Here is a 22,931-nt window from a genome sequence, read left to right on the forward strand (position 1 = left end):
AGTCAGTCACACTCGAAACTCCACTATGGCCAAGACCAAAGAGCTGTCGAATGACACCAGAGACAAAATTATAGACCTGCACCAGGCTGGGAAGACTGAATCTGCAATAGGTAAAACACTTGGTGTAAAGAAATCAACTGTGGGAGCAATTATTAGAAAATGGAAGACATACAAGACCACTGATAATCTCCCTCGATCTGGGGCTCCATGCAAGATCTCCTCCCATGGCGTCAAAATGATAACAAGAACGGTGAGCAAAAATCCCAGAACCACACGGGGGGACCTAGTGAATGACGTACAGAAAGCTGGGACCACAGTAACAAAGGCTAATATCAGTAACACAATGTGCCGCCAGGGACTCAAATCCTGCACTGCCACACGTGTCCCCCTGCTGAAGAAAGTACACGTCCAGGCCCGTCTGCGGTTCGTTAGAGAGCATTTGGATGATCCAGAAGAGGACTGGGATAATGTGTTATGGTCAGATGAAACCAAAATAGAACTTTTTGGTAGAAACACAGGTTCTCGTGTTTGGAGGAGAAAGAATACTGAATTGCATCCGAAGAACACCATACCCACTGTGAAGCATGGGGGTGGAAACATCATGCTTTTGGGCTGTTTTTTTGCAAAGGGACCAGGACGACTGATCTGTGTAAAGGAAAGAATGAATCAGGCCATGTATCGAGAGATTTTGAGTGAAAAGCTCCTTTCCGTCAGCAAGGGCATTGAAGATGAGACGTGGCTGGGTCGTTCAGCATGACAATGATCCCAAACACACAGCCAGGGCAACAAAGGAGTGGCTTCGTAAGAAGCATTTCAAGGTCCTGGAGTGGCCTAGCCAGTCTCCAGATCTCAACCCCATAGAAAATCTGTGGAGGGAGTTGAAAGTCCGTGTTGCCCAACGACAGCCCCAAAACATCACTGCTCTAGAGGAGATCCGCATGGAGGAATGGGCCAAAATACCAGCAACAGTGTGTGAAAAGCTTGTGAAGAGTTACAGAAAATGTTTGGCCTCCGTTATTGCCAACAAAGAGTACATAACAAAATATTGAGATGAACTTTTGGTATTGACCAAATACTTATTTTCCACTCTAATTTGGAAATCAATTCTTTAAAAATCAAGCAATGTGATTGTCTGTTTTTTTCCCCACATTCTGTCTCTCATGGTTGAGGTTTACCCATGTTGACAATTACAGGCCTCTCTAATATTTTCAAGTGGGAGAACTTGCACAATTAGTGGTTGACTAAATACTTATTTGCCCCACTGTATGGCGGAAAACACAGACAAGACTGAAAAAGCAGCTTCTGCTCTTGCACCCCTCTTTAAAATAAACTGCTGTATTTTAAGCCAAAAGAACTGTTGTGTTTGATATAATAATACCTCTTTATGCTTCCATAGCAGATTCATGGCGCATTAAGCCCCCGAACTATTTTTAATTTGTCCGTTTTACCCTGGAAAACCCCGTTTACAGACATCGCACAACCGCTTTTGTTTCAACCCAGCCATAGAAAGAAGGAAAGTAATTATATTTCTTATTCAAAATGTCTGTCATTTTTAGCTTAGAATTATTGATTGATGTCTAATATTTCGTAAAAAAAATAAATAAAATTATTCACTCGTATATTTCAAACTTTGAAACAAATGGCGTCACAATGAAAAAAATGGTGTCTGTAAAAATGTCACAGATATCTACCACCTAACCATCGCTTAATTGTTTTTTTTTTTGGGTTAGTCGCATTTTTCCGATGTCTTAGATGATAAATAATTGATCCAAACAAAGAAAAATTGGAAAAAAACGTTTATGAAAAAGAAAATCTCGACCACTCCTTAATGTCTGCAATTTCTGCATTGTGGCCCTTGTTATATTACCATGTTTCAACCATAAAATTCCCCCAAAATCCAGCTGTGGCCATTCACAACTGTGTCTCTCACTCGGTGATACATGCTACATGGAGTTTTTTGATCGAAACAAGGTAAGTACGTGATAACATCTCGTTAAAGTCATGGCGTCTGTAATTCTGCTCTTGCGTGCTGTCACCTCCAGATAGGGTTTTGCTGTTTTTTTGTTGTTTTCTTTAAACAAGCCCTCCTGTTCAAAAAATTTTCTTCCCCCAGAAAATGGAGATTTGAAGCTTTCCAATGATGTATCACACATGCGTATCGGACAATTTTGAAATTTGGCAAATTGGGGGTCTCAGAGTGGAACTTCAAGTCACCTGAGTGTTTTCTGCCATATGGAATCACTCCATTCTGAGGGAAAAAAATATGGAATCATGAGAAACAAACAAAGAAATAAAAATCAAAACACATCTCTAGTATTTAGTAGCACCGCCTCTGGCTTTTATGACAGCTTGCAGTCTCTGAGGCAAGGACTTGATGAGTATTCTTCATCAATTTGGTGCCAACTCTCTTTGATTGAGTTGCCAGGTCATCTTTGCAGGTCGGAGCCTTGCTGTGGACCATTTTTTTCAATTTCCACCACAGGTTATCAATAGGGTTGAGATCTGGGCTATTTCCAGGCCATGACATTAACTAGATGAGTCTTTCTCCAAGGATTGCTTTAACAGTTTTAGCTCTGTGGCATGATGCATTGTCATCTTGAAAAATGATAAACAAATTTTCAATTGAAGGGATAAGAAAGCTGTCTAAAATTTCAATGTAAACTTGTGCATTTATTGAAGATTTAACCACAGCCATATCCCCAGTGCCTTTGCCTGACATGCAGCCCCATATCATCAAGGACTGAGAGAATTTTGATGTCTTTTTCAGGCAGTCATCTTTGTAAACCTCACTGGAACAGCACCAAACAAAAGTTCCAGCATCATCACCTTGTCAAGAGTTAAGAATCTGCATTGGACAAGGTGATGATGTTGGAACTTTTGTTTGTGCTGAGCATAGGTGGAGTTTGTCTTTTGGGGCAGGGGGGGCACAACATGTCGATGACCCCGAAACGCAGTGTCAGCAAAAAAATTAACTTAAAAGAATATTGATAATATTAAGTTGAAAATGAATGTTTTTTTTAAATTTCCCAATTCCCATTATTCTTAAGGGGATTTCTAAATCAGGCTGCTTAGGACAGCGATACTTTTTGCTAAGATCATCATCCATTGAATATGGTACGTCCGCCGGTGTCATGCCCATGTAGTTACCACTGTCAAAAATTGTATCCCCTGGGCGGAGCCACTGCGCTGTACTGATTTGCTTGATTTCCGTGTTATGGTGATGTAGTTATGTATAAGGTTTTAAAACACGGCCCATCCATTAAAAAAAATACAAATAAAAAAATAATAAATTCTGTCATATAACGTAACATACGTACTGAACGTTAAAAAAAAGCAATGTTTTACTGTTTTACTCATAGGATGACCTATAACTGTTATTACTCAAATTCAAGTCCTGTATGGAGTTTCTCCATTTAAATAAACGTCAATGTCCAAAATAAATAACTGTGGTTCTTTTCTGGCTTCAATTAATTGTTGAAGTCCACATAACTCATAACTAATGTGTGTGTGTGTGCGCTCCCGCAGCCTGGTGATACAAATTTTGAGGGGGGGTAACTACATTGGCAAGACACCGGTGGTGGCTCTGTTGTACAATTAATATCTTTAGTGGGGCAAATTGAAACTCCGCTCACCATTTTGGCGTTTCTTGGTTCAAATTTTCCATCCTTGGTTCTTGCTCGGTTGTTGCTGTCGCTTTTGAAAGCTTACGTTTGAAAAAATTATGTATCTTGCCTCTTCAGTCCTCAGGTGGTTTTGGCTAAACAAAGCAAATGACCAAGGTGCTAGTCACATGATCTGTTCGAAAAAATTTTTTTGACCCAATATAGAATTTTTTTTTTTTGTGTTCATTTCATTCATGTATTTTTTTTTTTTTTTTTTTTTTTTGCTTTACTACTTTTATAGACAACATTTTACCGGAAAGCTCTTAATTTTAAAATCTTAGATAGGAAAGTCAATCATATGCAATGAGGCTTTTCGGCCACCAGGGGGGGCCTGGCCCCCTCAGCCCCAGTTTAAACTCTGCTTATGGTGCTGAGGATGTTTTTTAGTTCTTCCTATTCAAAACAGTCCAAATATATATAATATATATATTATACTATATAATATAAATATCTATATAAATATCTATATATATCATATATACAGTATGTGTATATATGTGTATATATATATATATATATATATATATATATATATATATATATATATATATATATATATATATATATATATATATATATATATATACACATATATATATATACTGTATATGTGTCTTATCTACATGAAGGTCGCAGGGGGTGCTGCAGGCTATCCCAGCTAACTATGGGCAGTAAACGGGGTACACCCTGAATTGATTGACAGCCAATCACAGTGCACATGGAGACAGACAACGATTCATGCAAACACTCATACCTAGGGACAATTTTAAATGTTCAATTGGCCTACCGTGCATATTTTTGGGATGTGGGAGGAAACAGGAGTCCGAGTACCCAAAAAAAAAAAAAAAAAACACGCCTGCACAGGGAGAAAATGTTAACTCTTTGCAGAAAGAACCCTTGATCTCAGAACTGTAAGGCAGACGTGAAGACTCGACCACTGTTCCACCGCCTATATTTCAACCGATTATGAAATTCCAGGGAATTAAAACATTCTCTCAAGCCAAAGACATGCAAAATTATCAGTCCGGGCATTGAATTGATTTTAAATTGGCTCAGCAAATTGGCGGATTGAGTATTTTCCAAAAACACAAGCACTTGGAAAGGCAAATTTATTTATATAGCACAATTCAACACAAGGCAATTCAAAGTGTTTTACATCACATGAAGATCATAAAAATCACATTAAAATCAATAGAACATAAAAACAAAGACAATCGAAATAGGAAATAAAATTATATATAAAAATCGCATTTAATTACGAATAGAATAAAAAAAAAAAAAAAGAATGAAAAATAAAACAAATACTACTACTACTGGTAATAATTGAAATCAGCAATGGAGATAAGCACAAGAGGAATAGAAAGCAAATAGATTGACATATATAGACAGTTATGGATATGCAGTGTTAAACAAAAGCGTTTTTAGCCCTGATTTAAAGGAGCTAACAGTTTGAGCATACTTCAGACCTTCCGGTAACTTGTTCCAGAGGTGAGGAGCATAATAACTAAATGCTGCCTCACCCTGCTTGGTTCTTGTTCTTGGAACATACAGGAGACCGGTTCCAGATGACCTTAGGGGTCTTGATGTTTCATAGGAATCTAACAAATCAAGCATGTATTTTGGTCCAAGGCCATTAAGTGTTTTGTAGACGAGCAGTAGTATTTTATAGTCTATCCTTTGCCTCACTGGAAGCCAGTGTAACGATTTCAAAACCGGTGTAATGTGGTCCAGTTTCCTTCTATTTGTGAGGACTCTGGCTGCAGCATTCTGTACTAGCTGCAGCCTCCTGACTGATTTTTTTTAATCAAGACCTGTAAATATACCGTTGCAGTACTCCAATCTGCTGAAAATGGATGCATGCATAAGTTTTTCCATGTCTTGTTGAGTCAGAACCCCCATAAAGCTGGCTATATTTTTTAGGTGGTAATAATCAGATTTAGTGACGGACTTTAGATGGCTATCAAATTTTAGGTCTGAGTCAATAATTACGCCAAGGTTTCTGACTTGATTTGTAACTGTAAGTGACATTGTGCTAAGGTGCCTGCTTATCTTTGACCTTTCATTTTTTGGCCCAAAAATGATCACTTCTGTCTTTGCCACATTTAACTGGAGAACATTCTGGCACATCCATACATTGATTTGACGAATGCATTTATTCAGGGAGAGAAAGGGACTGTAATCATGTAGGGACACAGAAATGTAGAGTTGTGTGTCATCTGCATAGGTGTGATAGGAGATGTCATACTGTTCCATAATCTGAGCTAGGGGAAGCATATATATGTTAAATAGGAGTGGTCCAAGAATTGACCCTTGAGGGACTTCACACGTGAATTTGGTTCGTTCTGACTGATGGTTTACGATTGACACAAAGAAATCCCTATCATGTAAATAAGATGTGAACCACTGAAGAGCAGTGTCAGTAAATAAATATCTAAACATACATACATATACACACACAAATAGTCTCACAGAACAATTTCATTAGTTGAGAACAATGACACAAACATTGCACTGTTTATGAAAATGCAAGATCATAAACTATACCTGCAAAGTTTAAAGTGAGTTTAAAATTCCACGTTTATCAATACGTTTCTCCCTTGACTCACACTTCGTACTTCAACAATAAGCATTATGATTTTTTGTCAAGTGTATAAAGTAATACAGCATAATATTCTTAGCATTATTCCCCGTAGTGCATTGTTTGGCGGCCTCTGTTGGCGGTTGTCCGCAACTAATGACAAAATTATAGTCATTTTTAAAGCGAATAACTCATAGATTGATTTTTAGGACTCGGATAAAACAGAAAATACTTTTAAAAAGCTGACAATAAATTAATGTACTGATTAATGTCGTAAATTGTCAGTTGATTTAATTTACAAGTCCGTCGTTTTTACTCGTCCGATGGGAGACAAGCACTGGGTGTTTTCAAGTCCGTGTAAATTATATTTACATTTACTACCTTTTGTCTCATGGAAATATTTTGGGTCTTTTCTTGGAAATGGAACGTGTGCCTTGCCTCCGCGTGTCGCTTTGTCGTGCACAACAAATAAGGTAAACTACACTACAGCAAACGTATCATCAGTTGTTTGGCTAGCGAAAGACAAGCTAAAGTTTAGCTTGTCAATATATTCACAACATTTTCTATACATTAATACACAGGGAACACCTCCAGTCACGAGATTTCCTGGATCGAAGTTTATGTATGGTGAAAGAACCTTCTGGAACTGTCCTTCTTCCCATTTTAAGTTCTTGTTTACCACAAATTGATCAAACCTTTCTGAAAGATGTGACAACAGTTTGGTGCCAGGTAATGACACGTATTTAACTAGTAAATGCAATTTTTGTAGAAATTGAGTGGGATGCTGTGCTCTTCCATGTGTCACTTTCAGTAGATTTTTCATGACTTCCTAGTCATTTTAATGCATTTTCGGGTCACATCCTTTTTAACTCTTTGGCTACCATTGACAACGCTCGACGTCCAATCAATTTTCAAACCAGTCAGAATGCAGAGCGGCAGTCAGAATGCAGAGGCGGGGCTAGCGGACAGGCAAGCCAGGCAGTTGCTCGGGGCCCCCAATGGCCACCAAAATAGATTAACGACAAGAATTTGTCATTTGAAACGACACCATAGTAGCAAACCCCTCCTTGTGGGGCTGCGCCAAATCTGCCGTAGCAACCTGCATATGACGCTGTCATTAGAACCTGTGTATTTCATGAAGTGAAACTAAAGTGTTTATTTAATTGACCTACTTATGTATACTAATTAGTGCTGTCAAACGATTAAAAATTTTAATCGAGTTAATCACAGCCTAAAAATTAATTAATCGTAATTAATCGCAATTCAAACCATCTCTAAAATATGCCATATTTTTCTGTAAATTAATGTTGGAATGGAAAGATAAGACATAAGATGGACATAAACATTCAACTTACTGTACATAATAGGGGTGTGACAAAATATCGAAACGCTGATATATCGTGATCTTTGTATCACAAAAGGTTATTTATATGCTCCTGCCAAGAATCGAGATATCGTTTTAAAAAGGTGTCAATGTCTTAAAGGAACCAACAAGTTTCTACCAAAATCTTCCACCATAATAGTGTCTCAATTAACTCTAAGGCTGCATTGACGGTGCACGACGCCGAATCCATTTAGACTGGCAACGTTCGTTCATTCGAAACCAGAGAATTATCAGTCATTCTGTCCGACAGGTATTTCCTGTTGAGTTTGAGTTATTGCCTATTCATTTGGGTGATTCCCAGGTCACTTCCTGTTCTGCAACTCAAAAATAAACAGGAAGTGACCCGTAAAATACCCGAAAAATCAACAGGAAGTAACTGAAAATCAACAGGTAAATGACCTTAAATAGCCCAAAATTACCTCATTGCCTGGCATTGGCTGCCACTGGCGGCCATAGACGTTCAATCCGTTTGAAGTGGGAGAGATGGCAGCGAATGAACGAATGTTCATTCGCTGCCACCCTCCCAGTTCAAATGGATTGGACGTCTACTAGAGATAAACTCAATTCACCGCAGAAGCTTTTTTTATGTTTATTAGTTGTTTGTAGAATATTCCAGAATGATTTCCTGACCAATGTATCGGTAATCGTTTTATCGCCACATCGTCAGATCATCGTTATCGTGAGCTTTGTATCGCAAATCATATTGTATCGTGAGGTACCAAGAGGTTCCCACTCCTAGTACATATGTACTGTATTTGTTTATTATAACAATAAATCCACAAAATGGCATTAACATTATTAACATTCTTTCTGTTAAAGGGATGCACGGATAGAAAGACTTGTAGTTCTTAAAAGATACATTTGAGTACAAGTTATAGTAATTTTATATTAAAACCCCTCTTAATATTTTTCAGCCATGTCGCCTTTCTTTTTGTGAACATTATTTTTTTTGAGAGATAGGAATATTATTTTTGTTGTGCTTTCTCTAAATGATACTGTAGCGACTTAACTGTTCCGCCCAAATGCATGATGGGAAGTTGGGCAACCATGTCTGTCATTGGTGGCTGCAAATGGTATACAGTATGTTCTGTGTTGTGGTCAATGAGGTGTGTTAAGAAAAAAAGAACATCTTCTGCTCTGCCCAAATGCATGATGGGAGGTTGGGCAACCATGACTGTCAGTAGTGGCTGAAAATTGTATACAGTAGGGCTGCAGCTATCGAATATTTTAGTAGTCGATTAATCGATGGTCTACTTAGTTTGAATAATTGAGTAATCGGATAAGGTACATGAAAAATTAAAAATACCTGAGCTGAGCCTCAAACGGTATAATTTTTTTTTTTTAAATGAGGATCTATGTACAACAAAAGAAAAACTTGCCAACTTACATAGAAAAAGTCCGCTAGCTTAAATGCTAAAGTTTTTTTTTTTTTTTTTTTACAATGCTCTTAACAAATGGTTCAGACACATATTCCCACAAAAAAAAACGGCTAAATATACTTACAAACCATTAGCTCAAACAAAAACTTAGCTCGCGTTGGTCTTAACAGGGGGCAGTTGGAGTCAGCCATGTGAAAAAAGGCAGACCGGAGGGCAGTGTATCCACCTTCATCAATAAAACTAATTGCAAACACTTTCAAAATAAACCATTAAAACGCCACTTTAATTAAACGAATACTCGAAGCAACAAAATTTAATTCGAATATTTTTTTGTCATCGATTACTCGAGTTAATCGATTAATCGTTGCAGCACTAATTTACAGTAAGTTCTGTGTTGTGTTCAATTTGTCGTTGCAGCACTAGTATACAGTAAGTTCTGTGTTGTGTTCAATTTGGCGTGTTAAGAAAAAAGAACGTCTTCTGCTCTGCCAAAATGCATGATGGGAAGTTGGGCAACCATGACTGTTAGTAGTGGCTGCAAAAGCTTAAGTCAGTCGCTCTCAATGTGCTAAAACCGTGTTATCGTAAACTATTTGAGGCAACGCATGAACGGGTCATTCCGTGCATGAGTTAATTGCATCAAATATTTTAACGTGATTAATCAAAAAAAACAATTACCGATCGTTGACACGATAAATATGACAGCCCAAATACTATTAAATGCTTTTCTATTAAAAAAAATTATAAAACAATACTAAACAGCCTCTCCAATATGTCTTTTTATCATCCACAGCCATCTGCGCTGTCCAAGAAGGAGAGACGAAGGAAAAGTGGTAAGCTTGAAGATGTTCTACAGGAGTTGTTGCAGTCTCATGGAGAAATTTGGACAAAGGAGTTGAGGGAGGATCTGCCTCGCAGCTTCCAGTGGCATGGAGATTTAGTCCTACTGGGGCAAAACTGTTTCTCCCTCCCTCAATGGAAGAAAATTGGTAATGTTGGGAAATTCCACCATGCTTATTGAGTTTATGTGAGTACCAAATTGCTTTTCTTCTAATTATTTTAGATCAAAAACTATGGCATGCAGTTGCAAAAGGCCTGGGAGCTAAACGACTGGCGAGAATGAGTCGAATCTCCAGTAATGGCTTCCGAGCTCCTCAAGTGACTATCCTGCTGGGAGAGTATAGTTGGGTCAAACATGTGGACAATGGCATTACGTGAGTGTTATTCCCACTGAACATATTGAAAAAATGAAAGTACTTGATTGTGTAACTTCACATTTTATGAATGGACCAATTTATGCATATACAGTGCCTTGCAAAAGTATTCGGCCCCCTTGAATCTTGCAACCTTTCGCCACATTTCAGGCTTCAAACATAAAGATATGAAATTTAATTTTTTTGTCAAGAGTCAACAACAAGTGGGACACAATCGTGAAGTGGAACAACATTTATTGGATAATTTAAACTTTTTTAACAAATAAAAAACTGAAAAGTGGGGCGTGCAATATTATTCGGCCCCTTTACTTTCAGTGCAGCAAACTCACTCCAGAAGTTCAGTGAGGATCGCTGAATGATCCAATGTTGTCCTAAATGACCGATGATGATAAATAGAATCCACCTGTGTGTAATCAAGTCTCCGTATAAATGCACCTGCTCTGTGATAGTCTCAGGGTTCTGTTTAAAGTGCAGAGAGCATTATGAAAACCAAGGAACACACCAGGCAGGTCCGAGATACTGTTGTAGAGAAGTTTAAAGCCGGATTTGGATACAAAAAGATTTCCCAAGCTTTAAACATCTCAAGGAGCACTGTGCAAGCCATCATATTGAAACGGAAGGAGCATCAGACCACTGCAAATCTACCAAGACCCGGCCGTCCTTCCAAACTTTCTTCTCAAACAAAGAGAAAACTGATCAGAGATGCAGCCAAGAGGCCCATGATCGCTCTGGATGAACTGCAGAGATCTACAGCTGAGGTGGGAGAGTCTGTCCATAGGACAACAATCAGTCGTACACTGCACAAATCTGGCCTTTATGGAAGAGTGGCAAGAAGAAAGCCATTTCTCAAAGATATCCATAAAAAGTCTCGTTTAAAGTTTGCCACAAGCCACCTGGGAGACACACCAAACATGTGGAAGAAGGTGCTCTGGTCAGATGAAACCAAAATTGAACTTTTTGGCCACAATGCAAAACGATATGTTTGGCGTAAAAGCAACACAGCTCATCACCCTGAACACACCATCCCCACTGTCAAACATGGTGGTGGCAGCATCATGGTTTGGGCCTGCTTTTCTTCAGCAGGGACAGGGAAGATGGTTAAAATTGACGGGAAGATGGATGCAGCCAAATACAGGAACATTCTGGAAGAAAACCTGTTGGTATCTGCACAAGACCTGAGACTGGGACGGAGATTTATCTTCCAACAGGACAATGATCCAAAACATAAAGCCAAATCTACAATGGAATGGTTCAAAAATAAACGTATCCAGGTGTTAGAATGGCCAAGTCAAAGTCCAGACCTGAATCCAATCGAGAATCTGTGGAAAGAGCTGAAGACTGCTGTTCACAAACACTCTCCATCCAACCTCACTGAGCTCGAGCTGTTTTGCAAGGAAGAATGGGCAAGAATGTCAGTCTCTCGATGTGCAAAACTGATAGAAACATACCCCAAGCGACTTGCAGCTGTAATTGGAGCAAAAGGTGGCGCTACAAAGTATTAACGCAAGGGGGCCGAATAATATTGCACACCCCACTTTTCAGTTTTTTATTTGTTAAAAAAGTTTAAATTATCCAATAAATTTTGTTCCACTTCCCGATTGTGTCCCACTTGTTGTTGATTCTTGACAAAAAATTTAAATTTTATATCTTTATGTTTGAAGCCTGAAATGTGGCGAAAGGTTGCAAGGTTCAAGGGGGCCGAATACTTTTGCAAGGCACTGTATATGCATAAATTGGTCCATTCATATATATATATATTCATATATAAATATATATAAATAAGTATATATATATAAATAATATAAATAAGTTTCTCTTATTTTCCATACCTATTGCAGGTATGAGTTTGATGTCACCAAATGCATGTTTTCAGCTGGAAACATCACAGAAAAGTTGCGGGTTGCCGGATTTGACTGCAGGGGTGAGACTGTGGTTGATTTATATGCCGGTAAGTTTATGAATATATCAAGTTTTTCTTTTAGCCATCATGTCACAGTCGACATATTTATTGCCTGATTTTGGGAAGCATATATTTTATTGGATCTAACTATTAAATAACATCAAATTAGCAATATTTCATGTTAATTTTGTTTTGTTTTGACAGGTATAGGATATTTTACACTTCCGTATCTGGTCCATGCGGGTGCAGCACATGTCCACGCCTGCGAGTGGAACCCAAATGCGATCGAGGCTCTACGTAAAAATCTCGTGACCAACAAAGTTCAGGACCGCTGCACAGTTCACCCGGGGGACAACCGACAAGTAAGTACAAGTATTTAATATGTACTACTCATACAACCTCAATACTAATGAAGTTGGGACATTCTGTTATAATGAATAAAAGCAGAATGCAATGATATTTAATGTTCAAATTGCAATACAATTATATTTAGAAAATTATCATACATTTTTTATTTTATTGCGACAACACTTGTACGCTTTGTAGGTGGGACTCCTTCTTAGTGTATGTCTACACTAGGAGCGATAACTTTCTCCTTTTTATTTTGTACACTTTTTTTATTACTCTCTGCACTACGTTTAAGGTGCGTTTAAGCACCCCCCCCCCCACACACACACACACACTTCTGCAGGGTAGTCCTGCATTTACGCAGAGTATGCATGCGCAGAAAGGAGAATCCTTGTGTGTTACGTTATCGTCCACGCAGTTTACCTTAAATCTGGAAAGTCATTATTCGCTAGTGGGAAATTTCGAGATTTTAGGTACAGGTAGTTCCGGGTTACGATGGACCTGACTTAGACGATTTCAACTTTACGTCGTCTGCGTCTCGTTTTTTAATAATTATTATTATTGTTTTTTAATTTTTTTGTTTTGTTTTTTTTTTTTTTTACAAAAAATTACTTTTGTTTTGTGATGCATGCTTGTATTGGAGTTTGAGCTCCCTCCAAAGGTTTTTCTATTGGGTTTAGGTCTGGAGACCGGCTAGGCCATGCTAGAACCTTGTTATGCTTCTTACGGAGCCACTCCTTGGTTTTCCTGGGTGTGTGCTTCGGGTCATTGTCATGTTGGAAGACTTCAATGCTCTGACGGAAGGAAGGAGGTTGTTCCCCAAAATCTCACAATACTGGGCCTCAGTCATCCTCTCTTTAATACAGTGCACTTGTCCTATCCCATGGGCAGAAAAACACCCCCAAAGCATGATGCTACCAGCCCCATGCTTCACAGTAGGGATGGTGTTCTTGAGATAGAACTCATAATTCTTTTCCCTCCAAAACCAGGTAGTGGAATTATGACCAAAAGTTCTATTTGACTCTCATCTGACCACAAAACGTGTTCCCATGACTCCTCTGCATCATCCAAATGTGCTGGTTTAAGCAGGGGAACCTTCCTTGCCATGCATGATTTATAACCATGACGTCTCGTGTATTACCAACAGTAACTTTGGAAACGGTGGTCCCAGGTCTTTTCAGGTCATTGACCAACTCCTGTCGTGTAGTTCTTGGCTGATTCCTCACCTTTCTTAGGATCATTGAGACCCCACGAGGTGATATCTTACATGGAGCTCCACTCCGATTGAGATTGACCGTCATGTTTAGCTACTTCCATTTCCTAATGATTGCAGTGAACAGGGGACCTTTTTTCACCAAGCTGCTTGGCAATTGCTCCATAGCCCTTTCCAGCCTTGTGGAGGTGAACAATTTTGTCTTTGGTGTCTTTGGACATTTATTTGGTCTTGACCATGTTACAAGTTTGAGTCTTACTGATTGTATGGGGTGGACAGGTGTCTTTATGCTGCCATCGACCTCAAACAAGTGCATCTGATTCAGGATAATACATGGAGTGGAGGTAGACTTTTGATAGGCGGACTAACAGGTCTTTTTCATGGTCAGAATTTTAGCTGATTGACAGGTGTTCAAATCCTTTTTTGCAGCTCTATCACACATATAAATTGTGAAAAAATCATGCATGGGATTTCAGAATTTTTTTTTTAGATTATCTCTCTCACTCCTCCATGATTTCTAAGTGGGGAAACTTCCAAAATAGCAGGGTGTTCAAATACCTTATTTTCTTCACTGTATAAGCCTCACTTGAGTATAAGTCGCACGGTTCAGTAGCGCCTCATAGTCTGAAAATTAGGGTAATCAATACCTTTGCAGTCCAATATCATATCCGGATACTGTGATATTTTGTGTTACTTTTGATGACCCTTCTAAAGACTTACAGCTCATCCATATACTATTATAAGCCTCACTAGGCCTGGACGATATTGGAAAAAACTATTGTTGCGATTATTTGGGGGTTTGCGATATATTGCGATATTGAAAGGGAAAAAAAATATATATATATACTAGGGGTGTCGAACGATTATTATTTTTAATCGAGTTAATTACAGGTTAAAAATTAATTAATCGTAATTAATCGCAATTAATCGCAATTCAAACCATCTATAAAATCTGCCATATTTTTCTGTAAATTATTGTTGGAATGGATAGATAAGACACAAGATGGATATATACATTCAACATACGGTACATAAGTACTGTATTTCTTTATTATAACAATAAATCAACAAGATGGCATTACCATTATTAACATTCTGTTAAAGCGATCCATGGATAGAAAGACTTGTAGTTCTTAAAAGACAAGTTATATCAAAACCCCTGTTAATGTTTTCGTTTTAATAAAATTTGTAAAATTTTCAATCAAAAAATAAACGAGTAGCCCGCCATTGTTGATGTCAACAATTACTTACACAATGCTCATGGGTGCTGAAGCCTATAAAATCAGTCGCACCCAAGCGCCAGCAGAGGGCGGCAAAACTCTGAAAAACACAACAAGTACACCTTTCACTGTGCTCTCATTTTAATCTGTTTGAGCGGGGCATTTGTGCGTTAATTGCGTCAAATATTTTAACGGGATTAATTTAAAAAATTAATTACCGCTCGTTAACGCGATAATTTTGACAGCCCTTTTAATAGATTTTTTTTACTAGATGACTTGAATAGCTGTTTGGAAAGACTTTGGATGACTCACCATCACCACAGTGTACAGTGATCCCTCGTTTTTCGCGGTCAATGGGGACCAGAACCCGCCGCGATAAAAACCGCGAAGTAGCGCAACCCCCCCCCCCCCCCTTTTTTTTAAATTTTTTTTTTTGGTGTGTGTGTTTTTGTGTTCAATGTATTTATTCAGATTCAGCATTGGAAAGAGATACATATAAGACTTGTTTTTTTCTCACTTTTTCCCCCAACGTTATTTAAAAAATGTATATAAATAAATGGTTTTTAAGCACTTCAAATGTCATAATTATGATCAGTTTAAACATAACTGTCCAACCAAATCATTTTTGAACAAGAATAAAGTAATGTAGTAGAAAAATGTTTGGCTTTACTAAATGCTTCTGTTTATCTACCTTAGCTGTGACTCATGGAGTGACATGTAGAAATTTCAAATTCCTCATCTCATGGAGTGACATGTAGAAATTTCAAACTCCTCATGATCACTTCTGGCATTAATTTTATATGTCTCCACACACTCACACATTCATTCCAGCGCGACTTCCTTGCAGAAACTGTTTAACAAGTTAAACGATGATTGACACATTGCTCCGCTTTGATGTCCGCTTCTTTGGCAAGATCAAAAACAACGAGCATCGTTGACTTTAATATGCAAGTGCTGCAGTGACTGTGAGGAACAAAGGGCTGGGAGAGGGAGGGTGTGAGGCTGTGCGCAGAGCAGAAAGCAAGGAGTATGCGGATTAAAAAAAATAAAAACTATCGCACGTGCTTGCAATGGGACTACCGCACACTCGCACATCGCGATGGCGGTGTTTAAACTATATATCGTTCAGTCTTAAGCCTCACTGGAGTTTATGTCGCAGGGTTCAGTAGTGCGTTATAGTCTGAAAATGACGGTACTATATAGAAATATTTTAACTGTACAAAACTTAGTTATTTAAACCGCTGTGAAAATGTGCAATTTTCTATTTCTTCTCAGATACAGCTGTGCGACATTGCAGACCGGGTGAACCTCGGCCTTATTCCGAGCTCTGAGGACGGCTGGCCGGTCGCCTGCCGCCTGCTGAATAAAACAACCGGTGGTTTTTTACACATTCATCAAAATGTTACATCACCGAACATCATTGGCACGCATGCGACGGATGACGCAAACTCGGGTGGATCCGTGAGGGGAGCTGACCGGGAGGCGTGGAAGGCCTGGGCTGACAATGCTGCGAGCCACATCGCGTGCCTTTTGAGGGAACTCACCGCCACGTTGTGGAAAACAAACATCCGACATATTGAGCGTGTGAAATCTTATGCGCCTCGTGTGCATCATGTTGTACTGGACTTGGAGTGCAGACCAGCCTAAATGGTTATTGAAAAGCCAAAACTCTGAATACAGTTAACAGCGACACTATGCTATTGCAACATTTTTGTAAACAAATGAAATGAATCTTTTTTTAACTAATTTCTTTTTTTTTTTTACTGAGAAGGGGCGAATAAATGAATGGACGTCTAGCGCTGTCAATGGAACTGAAACTTGAGCATTCACAGCCAGTCTTTCCGGTTTAAATGAAATTGACATATGTCGCCATCAACGGCATACAGTACACTAAATACTAGGGTTGTTCCGATCATGTTTTTTTGCTCCCGATCCGATCGTTTTATTTTGAGTATCTGTGATCCCGATATTTCCCGATCCGATGGCTTTTTTTTTTTTTTGCTCCCGATTCAATTCCAATCGTTCCTGATAATTTTCCCCGATCATATACATTTTGGCAATGCATTAAGAAAAAAATGAATAAAACTCGGACGAATATATACATTCAACATACAGTACATTAGTACTGTATTTGTTTATTATGACAATACTTTTCATTGTGTCAAAGTCATTTTGTCAGTGTTGTCCCATGAAAAGATATACTTAAATATCTGCAGAAATGCGAGGGGTCTACTCACTTTTGTGATACACTGTCAGCTAAAAATGACAGAATTTTGAATAATAAATATAATTAATTATCTTCATTTTATGGCTGGGTTGAAACAAAAGTGGTTACGCGACATCTGTAAACGGAGGTTTCCAGGGTAAACTGGACAAATTAAAAATAGTTCGGGGGGCTTAACGCGCCATGAATCTGCTATGGCATCATCTATGCATATTTTTCTATCAAACACAACAGTTCTTTTGGCTTAGAATACAGCAGTTTATCTTAAAGAGGAGTGCAAGAGCAGAAACTGCTTTTTCAGTCTTGTCAATTGAATTCAATTTTATTTGTATAGCCCTATATCACAACAAGGTTGTCTCAAAGGGCTTTGCAGAGGCAATATGATACACAGAAACAGCAGATGAAATAGATAAAGACGCAATAAATAAAATTCAAGTCCTGGACATCCCCCATCCTTGGACCCTCCATGTCGGCAAGGAAAAACTCCAAAAACCCTTTGGGAGAAAATGAGAAACCTTGGGGAGTACCACAGTCAGGAGAGATCCACTCCCAGGACGGATAGACAGGGTGCACCAGGACTGCTAATGGGAATTAGCAGACGGAGTTACAGTTTGTATAGATGCAATAGAATAAGGGAACAAGAAGAAGTCCATCTAGCCAGATGAGAGGGGGGGCAACGAGGACATCCATCCTGTCAGGGGTCCGGATAGTCAGGAGGCTGCAGCTGAAAAATAGCCCCTCCCCTTGTCTGTGTTTTCCGCCATATATAAAAGTTTTTATTTATTTATTTTTAATTATTATACTTTTGGGGAAAAGAAATGAAAAAACTAGGGCTGTCAAAATTATCGCGTTAACGGGCGTTAATTAATTTTTTAAATTAATCACGTTAAAATTAGGGTAGTCAAAATTATCGCTTTAACGGGCGTTAATTAATTTTTTAAATTAATCACGTTAAAATATTTGACGCAATTAAAGCAGATGACCCGCTCAGACAGATTTAAATGACAGTACAGTGAAACGCTCACTTGTGTTATATGGAGTTTTGCCGCCCTCTGCTGGCGCTTGGGTGCGACTCATTTTATAGGCTTCAGCACCCAATGAGCATTGTGTAAGTAATTATTGACATCAACAATGGCGGGCTACTAGTTTATTTTTTGATTGAAATTCTTACAAATTTTATTAAAACGAAAACATTAAGAGGGGTTTTAATATAAAATTTCTATAACTTGTACTAACATTTTTCCTTTAAGAACTACCAGTCTTTCTATCCATGGATCGCTTTAACAGAATGTTAATAATGTTAATGCCATCTTGTTGATTTATTGTTATAATAAACAAATACAGTCCTTATATACCGTATGTTGAATGTATACATCCATCTTGTGTCTTATCTTTCCATTCCAACAATAATTTACAGAAAAATATGGCATATTTTATAGATGGTTTGAATTGCGATTAATTACGATTAATTAATTTTTAAGCTGTAATTAACTCGATTAAAAATTTTAATCGTTTGACAGCCCTAGTTAAAATATTTGACGCAATTATCGCACGTGCCCTGCTCAGTTTAAAATGACAGCAGTGTAATGCCCGCTTGTTACTTGTTACTTGTTTTTTTGTTGTTTGGCGCTCTCTGCTGGCGCTTGGGTCCAAATGATTTTATGGGTTTGGGGAGTGAGCATGGTGTAATGACATCAACAATGGCGAGCTACTAGTTTATTTTTTGATTGATCATTTTACAAATTTTAATAAAACAAACACATTAAGAGGGGTTTTAATATAAAATTTCTATAACTTGTGCTAACATTTATCTTTTAAGAGCTACAAGTTTTTCTATCCATGGATCGCTTTAAGAGAATGTTAATGTTAATGCCATCTTGTTGATTTATTGTTATAATAAACAAATACAGTACTTATGTACCGTATGTTGAATGTATATATCCGTCTTGTGTCTTATCTTTTCGTTCCAACAATAATTTACAGAAAAATATAGCATATTTTAGAGATGGTTTGAATTGCGATTAATTACGATTAATTAATTTTTAAGCTGTATTTAACTCGATTAAAATTTTTAATCGTTTGACAGCCCTAGAAAAAACATGTCTTATGTGTATCTCTTTCCAATCCTAAATCTGAATAAATACATTGGACACTCACACATACACACAAAAAATATGTATGGGGGGGGCACTTCGCGGATTTTCACTTATCGCGGCGGGTTCTGGTCCCCATTACCCGTGAAAAACGAGGGATCTCTGTAGTCGCAACTGTTGCTGAAAGGGTTAAAAAATAAAATGAAATACAATTGAACCGACTCATTATCAAGTACATTTTTTTTTACTTTATCTAAGTACATCCTTTTTATAATAGTGTTACAATTATTTAGATTATTACTCAAGTTTAATGCTGGCCATGATGGTTTAATTGAGTGAGTGCCCCCATATATTACTAAGATGATATGTGCGTGGAAAAAATAAATAAATAAAAACCACTCATGAATGTTAATTAATCGCCACATCGCTTCCTGTTGGCAATGGAAATTACCGACTAGTGACTACAGAGGAGGCGTCAGAAAGTGTCCAATCTTCCTGTTCGCTCACTTCCTAAGCAGCACTCTGCGGTTAGGTTTTTTTGTGTGTGTGTGTGTGTGTGTGAAGGTGGAGGACAGCGAAGGCTATCATGGACATTCTCTCTCCGGAGGAACCAGAAAATTAAAGGAAGGTAACGTATTATTATAACTTTTTTCCCACATTTGGTAGGCGAAGAATAAGTTGTGGGTTTTTTTCAAGCCGTGCTGACGTAAGCTAGACTTTTCAGCAACAGGTGTATCTGATTAGCCGAGTTAAACCAGTTATGCGGTTTTTAAACTTTTAAACAAACACGTCGCTTTTTGTAATACATGCCAGTTTAATGAGTAAATTTGCGAAGTAACTTGAATTTGGTTGAAATGAGGATAAACCGACTGTCGTAGTGTGTTAACATCTCCCAGGCGATTTTTTTTTTTTTTTTTTTTTTTTTTTAAGGAACTTTTGACCCGTCAACAAACGGTACTCCCGTTTACTCATCAAGTTTTCGAGTAAGTATAACATGTATTTTCTCTTTTAAAAACGTTTTTCGAAAATAATGGATGAGAAATGACTTTTCTAGTTGATCAAGTATGTTATCTACAAACTCAACTGCGCATGCGTTGTTTCCTTTCTGCTTTGACAAAATTGCCTTGCAGGTATTTTTTAGGATTCTAATGTTCCCTTTGCCTTTCTCTAGGCCTTCCAACATCCTGACGCGTTTTGTAGAAATAGTTTTATTTCTAGGCTGTTAAAATTGAGGATTTCACATAAGTTTGTTTGACATGGTTTATGTGTTAAGTCCCTCCAAAGGGTGGGAACCCAGACTGAAAGCCAACTTGATGTTGTTTTTGCCTGCCCTTTTCCCAAACAACCTTTCAGCAGCCTGCAAACATCATATCCTGGTTTACTTCCTTTTTTAATCATGCGACATTTTTTCGTTAGGCTAGTCAAGCCAGTACGTTCTACCTGTACATCCTGAATCCGGATTACATGCCAGTCAGAAGAAAGCCTGTCATTATCAGAAGTGGTGTAGTTTTGATGTGATGAAACGATTAACTGCGGAAACTTTGAGCAGTAGTCCAATTCAGATGATGACGGGATCTATTTGCATTTACAGTGCCCTCCATAATTATTGGCACCCCTGGGTAAGATGTTTTTTAGCTTCTAATTAGAGCTGAAACGAATACTCGAGCAACTCGAGTTTAAAAACTGATCCGAGTAATTTTATTCACCTCGAGTAATCGTTTAATTTTGACAGCTCTAAGCACCACGTTTTGCTCGGACTACTTTTAATGCGGGACAACGCGCTGATGTCACGTGCGTAGAGGAAAAAGCAAAAAAAAACACTGCAGCCGACAACAAACGACGCCGACGTTGCTAAAAACTAGCCCGCATGATGCTACGACGGTAGCAAGTAGCATCTGATGCGTCTCATAGATATCACATGTATTTTGTTGAACTGGATGCAAAATGACAGTCAGCAGCGTGAGTAAACAGCCGCCATCTTAAAGCAGTGGTGCGCTAATAAAGAGCACTAAGCGCTAATTAATAAGATTAACGTTACTGTCACTCGCTCACGTAACGTTAGCCCTGCGGAGGGCTAGGTTTCTATTAATTATGACCACTGTCGATGCATGGCTAACGTGTCTTATATACAGGCTTTAACATAACATAGCGCTGTGGAGTGATGATGGTGTAAAATAAAAACTTAATGATGCTAACTATCAATTTTATCTCAGTAGTCATTGCTGGATAAAACACCAAGTAGCACTGGTCCCTAATGTGCTCCAATACAGCCTGTATCATACATTTATTCTGAACACTGCAAAAACTCAAAATCCTATCAGGACTTACAATTTAGACCAACTTAAAACTTAACTAGAACTTAAAAATAGCTTGACACAAATACAAATTCAATTGAAACACTTGGGGAAAAATCCTAACATCCTAACTTTTAAGTGATGTGTGTTATCAAGTGTAATGGCATTTTTATGTAAGAAATAAAATATATATTTTATAAAATCTAAAAGTTTGAGTGAAAGCAGTGAATTAGTATTTTTTTTTATAATTCTATTTACATCTGAGATGCAATTATTGGCTGTTTTCAACATGGTACATCGAAAATAAAGACATTGATTGACTGAAAATGGTTCAATATTAAATGAAATGTCTTGTTTTCTCATGTATATTTATAATTGCTCTTCACCTAAAAATGTTTTATCCGATTACTCGATTAATCGCTAGAATTTTCAGTCGATTACTCGATTACTAAAATAATCGATAGCTGCAGCCCTACTTCTAATATATATATATTTTTATTCAAATGATATGGGATCTTAATGGAAACCTTCAACCTTCAAAACAAGTGCATTTATTCAGTGGGGAAAAAATCCCACATAAAGAAATAATTATTTGACATCAAATAATGTGTGTCACAATTATTAGCACCCCTGGTGTTAATACTTTGTACAACCCCCTTTTGCCGACAAAACGGCACCTAATCTTCTCCCACAATGTTTCACAAGCTTGATTTTGTGTCTGGTGAAACATTTCTGTGTAGATTTGTCCATATGTTTAGGGTCATTGTCTTGCTGAAAGACCCAGTGACGACCCATCTTCAGCTTTCGGGCAGCGGGCAACAGATTTTGATTTAAAATGTCCTGGTATTTCAAAGCATTCATGATGCCATGCACCCTAACAAGGTTCCCAGGGCCTTTGGAAGCGAAACAGCCCCACAGCATCACTGACCCACATGCATCACAGTGGGTATGAGGTGCTTTTCACATATGCATCTTTCGTGGCACACCAGACCCACTTTGAGTGTTTGTTGCCAAAAAGCTCATTCTTGGTCTCATCTGACCAAAGCACACGGTCCCAGTTGAAGCCCCAATACCGCTTGGCGAACTCCAGACGTTTTCGTTTATGATTGTGAGTGAGGAAAGGTTTTCTCTGTGCATGCCTCCCAAACAGCTTGTTGGCTTGTAGACAGCACCTCATACCCACTGTGAATTATGGGGGTGGGTCAGTGATGCTGTGGGGCTGTTTCGCTTCCAAAGGCCCTGGGAACCTTGTTAGGGTGCATGGCATCATGAATGCTTTGAAATACCAGGACATTTTAAATCAAAATCTGTTGCCCTCTGTCCGAAAGCTGAAGATGGGTCGTCACTGGGTCTTTCAGCAAGACAATGACCCTAAACATATGGCCAAATCTACACAGAAATGGTTCACCAGACACAAAATCA

At 38.2% G+C, this 22,931-nt stretch overlaps 2 protein-coding genes across 22 annotated transcripts in view; both read left to right on the plus strand.

The window, feature by feature from the left end:
* The first annotated feature begins 6,486 nt into the window (after window positions 1-6,486).
* Window positions 6,487-19,491, plus strand: trmt12 (tRNA methyltransferase 12 homolog). 2 transcript variants are annotated; one of them, XM_057850436.1, is made up of 7 exons: window positions 6,565-6,713; window positions 6,822-6,969; window positions 9,797-9,992; window positions 10,067-10,217; window positions 12,056-12,165; window positions 12,322-12,479; window positions 16,174-19,484. In XM_057850436.1, the coding sequence occupies exons 1-7, from the start codon at window positions 6,661-6,663 to the stop codon at window positions 16,543-16,545; spliced, it is 1,188 nt and encodes a 395-aa protein (XP_057706419.1). In that variant the 5' UTR covers window positions 6,565-6,660; the 3' UTR covers window positions 16,546-19,484. The 2 variants fall into 2 exon arrangements, with proteins under 2 accessions (XP_057706420.1, XP_057706419.1); XM_057850437.1 differs by lacking the exon at window positions 6,822-6,969 and having other exon boundaries at window positions 6,487-6,713; window positions 16,174-19,491.
* Window positions 19,492-19,674: 183 nt separating this feature from the next.
* The window catches only part of sytl4 (synaptotagmin-like 4), a 52,195-nt gene continuing 48,938 nt past the window's right edge, over window positions 19,675-22,931 (plus strand). For 8 of the 20 annotated variants that reach the window (XM_057850119.1, XM_057850127.1, XM_057850121.1 and 5 more), the window contains exon 1: window positions 19,675-19,843. The gene's annotated coding sequence lies outside the window, so the exon portion shown is untranslated. Of the gene's footprint in view, window positions 19,844-19,937; window positions 20,199-22,931 lie in introns of those variants that run through there. The other 12 variants (XM_057850130.1, XM_057850131.1, XM_057850129.1 and 9 more) reach the window with 3 other exon arrangements.

This window comes from Corythoichthys intestinalis, chromosome 11, assembly GCF_030265065.1.
Source record: "Corythoichthys intestinalis isolate RoL2023-P3 chromosome 11, ASM3026506v1, whole genome shotgun sequence".
NCBI classification, from domain to species: domain Eukaryota; kingdom Metazoa; phylum Chordata; class Actinopteri; order Syngnathiformes; family Syngnathidae; genus Corythoichthys; species Corythoichthys intestinalis.

Coding starts and splice junctions, on each gene's coding strand:
- trmt12 (XM_057850436.1), top strand. CDS start 6,661: ATGGAACGTGTGCCTTGCCTCCGCGTGTCGCTTTGTCGTGCACAACAA. Junction 6,970..9,796: donor TGACAACAGTTTGGTGCCAG/GTAATGACACGT, acceptor TATCATCCACAG/CCATCTGCGCTGTCCAAGAA. Junction 10,218..12,055: donor CATGTGGACAATGGCATTAC/GTGAGTGTTATT, acceptor TACCTATTGCAG/GTATGAGTTTGATGTCACCA.